The 5,474-nt window shown below is 43.2% G+C and overlaps 1 protein-coding gene across 1 annotated transcript; it reads left to right on the top strand.

Moving 5' to 3' along the window:
• The first annotated feature begins 221 nt into the window (after positions 1-221).
• On the top strand, positions 222-2,603 carry LOC146618130 (uncharacterized). Its single transcript, XM_085373560.1, has one exon. The coding sequence runs from the start codon at positions 222-224 to the stop codon at positions 2,601-2,603; it is 2,382 nt and encodes a 793-aa protein (XP_085229686.1).
• Positions 2,604-5,474: the final 2,871 nt, after the last annotated feature.

Consider the following 5,474-nt stretch of genomic DNA (forward strand, 5'->3'; position numbering starts at 1 on the left):
CTCTCCGCGTGCGTTTCTTGTGACGTCACTGGCAGATCAAAGGCGTTCGCGCTGGTCTGTCAGTAACGTCACAGACAACCGAGCCTATAAATAACGGCTCTCAGACAGAAAAATCAGAACTCGATGCTCATCTGTTTGCAAAACGTTCAGCAGTCGGCGCTCTGTAATACAAGAAAATTCTCACACGCTCAAACGGAGAAAATCTAATTTGTGACACAACAATGGAAACCATCAACGAAAATTCAATCGTGGTCACACCAGACCAGATTATCCCGCCAATCAACAGGTGCTTTGAAAGGCTCTCTGAAGTTCAGTGGAGCATTATAGAAAATGGAAAATGCGACTCCAGCGTCCATGCCGTGCTCGCTGATATGATTTCTGAAATCATTCAGATCGCCTCTGCCAGCATCCTGAGGATTGCCCTTTCTGTTATTCAGGAACCCATGATAAGGGAAGAGTTTATGGATGAGGGGAAAATAAGGGTGTCCCTCGGAGACTCGATCTCAGCTGCCATCGCCGGCGCTCTTAATGTCTCAAAACAGCAAGATAAGAGCGCTGACAAGCTGACGCTGATGGTTGAGGAAGAGATCTCAGAAAAGGTCAGCTCAACCATTGCACTGATTGAAAAAAGCCCCGATTTCCCAGTAGACCCTGCCGTTTATGTTAGCGGCAAATTTAGTAGTATTAAGAAACTACACCGCATGGTTTGTTGCGCTGCCTCATGCCTGAAAAGGTATGCAGCATGTAAGCTGCGCTGCCAGTGTGGGACAAATGGGTCTCATTCCAGTACAGAACGTACTGGTTCAAAAATATCAGTGAAATCAGCAATCGCAGAGATTTCTGTTATTCTGTCAACAAGGAGCTCAGATGGAGAGATGACAGGAAAAGATAAAGATGAGCTCCCAGAAGAATCACAAAGCCATATAAAACCCACTGCAGAAACACAAAGTATCCAGGCTCCAACCCCAGTAGAAATGGTTGCAGTTGACATCGTAGGTGAGATACTTGCTAACATGGATTCAAGCAGTGAAGAGCTCTGTGAGAAATGTAACTTACCCAAACCTGCCTTTAATGCAGGCTTAATTATCCACAAGGTGAGACACTTCTTCTCCAAATGTGTGCCATCCACCTCACACGCCAGGCTCAAAGCACGCAAACACAACTTTTCCATGTTTGCAAAAAAACAATTTGAAAAAATGAAAACAGAGCTGAAAAAAAGAATAAAGGCAAACAGGAAACATTTTGTTTGTCTACAAAACATTTGCAATCACCCCAAGAAGGAAACTGCGCCCTCCAATGAAAGTATAGTTTTCATTCTCCCAGGGTCAGTACCTGAAACGGCTGCTCCCCAGAGTACAGAGGCTCATCGCTCCCCTTCTCCACATACGGCAAGCCTGGGAACCGCAATTAAACGTTCTTCTTCAGTCGACTTTAACGTCATTAGATCAGACGTTAATCAGTTATTTGACAAATTAACAAAGAAAGAAGAACTCTTCCTCATCGATAAGACCTTGGGGGACTTTAAAAATAGTGGGCATATCAGGAATTTTACGGAGGACTTAGTGGCAAACCTGTTTGATCTACTTACGGTGGATCGAGGCTATCAAATCCCCATACCTCTAATGGGTAGGTCCCTCTCAGACACGGTCATCTCCAGGACTCCGAAATCAGTACAGGGCTCAAAGCGTCGCATTTCTGCTGAAGTCCTCTATGTCCTCATAGATGACACAGTAGAAAGGTTTTTGCAGAAGCTTTTACTCTTCTGCAATGAAGAGAAAGATCAAATGATTCAAATGGACAAGATTTCTGGGGCCCTGGAAGACATCCACAACTTTATTAAAAGAGCACAGACCACAACACAGGAAAAAAGCCCTGATTCAGATGGCAGAGGAAAAGAATCTGGTGCATCACTTCCAACACCAAAACCTGGGAGCATTTCTCCAGATAAATGCTCTGTGGCATCTGACAAGTCACCTCGAACGCCACAACCTGGGAGCATTTCTCCAGATAAATGCTCTGTGGCATCTGACAAGTCACCTCGAACGCCACAACCTCGGAGCATTTCTCCAGATAAATCATCTGGAGCCTTGAGCCTGAAACACTCTCTCAAAGATTCCTCCAAAATATCAGAGATGGATTCTGTGTCAGGTTCATCTTCTGATGTTGAGAAAATTTCCAATGACCTTGCGTTGCTCCTTATCATGAGAGTCATCTATAAATCTAAACCTGAGACCCAAAAGTTTGCTGCTCGGATCGCAACTACTACAAAAGAAATAGACACGGTCATCAACCGTCTGAGCAATCTAATGCAGCCTGAACTCAGCAGCACAGCGTCTGCCACAAGTCTGACAAATGACAAGACAAAGTTCATCAAGAAAATAGCCAAACGCCTCATCAAGGAGTTTGGCTCCCCAGACAATGTCTTAAAGGCTTTGATGGCAAATGATTCATCTTTTGATGAGGCTCTGATTAGACATCTAAAAATCACTCTCGGAGTCATCCCGGGTCCCCCAAAGACGTCCAAAATATCCAGGTTTTTTTCTGCGGTGGGAAAAACATTGCTAAAACCCTTCAGGTGGTTCACTAAAGCCAGAGATCATTAAAATGACCATTTTGGCTTTTCCCACTGCCCTGCTTCTTTTAAAATCTTGAAGCAGACTTTTAGCACCAAATCCTTTTTTTAAAAACATCACCATAAAATTTTGGGATCAGCCCTCAAATCCAAATTTTAGAACTGTAGTTCACGCCATCTCGTCTCCTTTTGATTTCCATCCCCCCAACCGGTCGCAGCGGATGGCCGTCCCTTCTGAGCCCGGTTCCGTTGGAAGTTTCTTCCTGTTAAAGGGAGTTTTTCTTCCCCACAGTCGCCTCGTGCTTGCTCAGAGGGGGATCATTTGATTGTTGGGGTTCTCTGTAGTACAGTAGGGCTTTGACCTTACAGTACAAACAGGGAGGAGACTTTGGCTTGATTTTTAAAATATCTAATTCGGCATGAAATAAAAAAAATCCAAATTAAAAATGCATTCCAAGTTTGTTTGTGTTTTTCTTCTGTTGTCAAATATGTAGAAAGTGTTACACGTGTGATTTTAGTCATTTTGCATCAGTTTGTAGCCGACGTGTCTGTTTGTGATCATCCTGCATCTGTTTTTGTCTGATTCGTGTCTTAGTTTGGTCAATTTACATCACTTTTGTGGCCCAATTTAGTTGTTTTGCATGTATTTGTGGCAAAATGTGTGGACGCTGTTTGACGTTGCTATGTTTTGTCTTAATGCTTCACTTTGGCTGTTTATGTATGTGCTCATTTTGATTCTAGATGTAGACCTGACATCTGAAAATTAGCACCTAGTCCACTTCGAACATTTTTTTTAGTCCAAATAAAAAAATTTGGACTAATAAAAGTCCAAATTAAAAAATGTTAATACATTTTTTTTTATTTCGCCAACCTTGTAGAGCAGTGGTTCCCAAACCTTTTTTGCTAGGCCCCCCTTTGTTTTACAAGAAAAATGTTCGCTAAAAAATATTATTAGCCAAAGCTTTCACTGGAAGTCAGTTACTGGTGTCAGGCCAGCTCCCACTTCTTCTTTTGTGTTACTTCTGCATATAAGTATACACAAAGAGACATTGAGACCTGAATCACAAATAAAAGCCACCTTCAAGATTAACAAACACTGTTTAAAGAGCTCCGTATAAACTTCTGTGTGCAACAAGGCCTCTGTAGCATCCAGACCACACTGATCTAGGTCTTCTTGGTAGAAGAAGGTGTTTCCTTTTTCCAGATGTTTAAATGCCAGCCTCCCCAGATTCAGAAGAAATTTCCTTTCAGCCATCTCACTTGTTTCATGTCCCCCCACATGTTTGTTCCCCTTCTTCATCTGAACCAACAAGAAGTGTGAGTACATGTCAGTCAGGGTCTTGGGCAGCTCTCCTCTCTGCTCTGTAGTCAACATGTGCTCCAGAACTGTAGCAGTGATCCAGCAGAAGACTGGGATTCTACACATGATGTGGAGGCTCCTGGATGTCTTCATGTGGGAGATGATTCTGGACAGCTCTTCATCACTGAATCTCCTCCTGAAGTACTCCTCCTTCTGGGCATCAGTGAAGCCTCGTACTTCTGTTACCCTGTCAACACGTCTAGGAGGGATCTGATTGGCTGCTGCAGGTCGGGGAGTTATCCAGACGAGAGCCGAGGGAAGCAGATTCCCCTGGATGAGGTTTGTCAGCAGCTGGCTGACTGATGACTTCTCTGTGACATCAGACAGCAGCTTCCCGTTGGTGAAATCCAATGATCCAAGTCTGCTTTCATCCAGGCCGTCAAAGATGAACAAAAGTTTACAGACAGCGAGCTTCTCTGCTGTGACCTTCTGTAATGTTGGATGGAAAACATGGAGCAGCTCCAGAAGACTGTACTGCTCGTCTCTGATCAGCGACGCTGTTGGTCAGAACCACTCTGATGGGTCTCTGTTGGTCAGGTAAGGCTTTAAAGGTGTCGTGACACCTGACTGTAATGTCATCAAGAGCCTCCATCTTGGAAGCTGTCTCCAGCTGCATCACCTCATGTTGGTTATGAACGTCTTCATTCTGTCCCTCTGTGATGTAGAGCTCAGTGTAGATCCTGTTCGGGAGGGTTCCACTTCCTGTATTATCAGTTTCTTCAGTCACACTTTCAAACCTCCTCCTCAGACTGATCTTATATTCTTCTAAAACCTCTTCCAGACTCGCATCTGCTGATTGACAACAAGAAACCAAAAAGAATGAAATGTCTTTAGTAGGAGGTAGGAGGCCCCAGGGCAAACTGAGGGCTCGGTGGAGAGATTACATTTCACAGTTGGCTTGGAAATAATTCAGTTTTCCCCCAGATGAGCTGGAAGCAGTGGCTGGCAAAAGGCAAAAGTTTCTCTCCTTAGATTGACCAAACCCATGACCTTGAACCTGGATATATAGGACAGGGAGGATAAATAAAAGGATGTTACATTAAACCAGTGGTTCCCAAACCTTTTTTTTTTTTTTTGCTAGGCCCCTGTTTGTTTTACAAGAAAATCTTCGCAGCCCCCCGGCACAAACACATCCTCAAACCACACACAGCCATTTCAAACTCCACTGCAGTTTCTTTTACACCTCAAACCTTTAAAAAACCAAAAGCAAACAAATAAAAGTAAACTACAATAAATTACAGGTTGGAACAAAATAAACTAATACCATCTTTATTTTAAGTGTAGTTGTTTCATTCCCCCTTTGTAAGAATAATTTTTCAAAACATGCCTCTATGTGCAAAGTGGGTTTAAAAACATAAAACGTGATTTGGACAGGGGAAATGGGTTTTGGTTTAGACACAAATACATATGATTTTAAAAAAATCGTCTTGTGATCGCACATACTTCTTTTTGTGCCTCTAAAACATCCTTGTTTGTCTTTCCAGAACAGACATATGATGTCATAACTGTCGGAGCACCGGCCTCTCACTGCCAGGGTTTCTA

This window comes from Diplotaxodon limnothrissa, linkage group LG15, assembly GCF_057381915.1.
Source record: "Diplotaxodon limnothrissa isolate DT_005_m linkage group LG15, D_limnothrissa_male_GT1.1, whole genome shotgun sequence".
Classification (NCBI taxonomy): Eukaryota; Metazoa; Chordata; class Actinopteri; order Cichliformes; family Cichlidae; genus Diplotaxodon; species Diplotaxodon limnothrissa.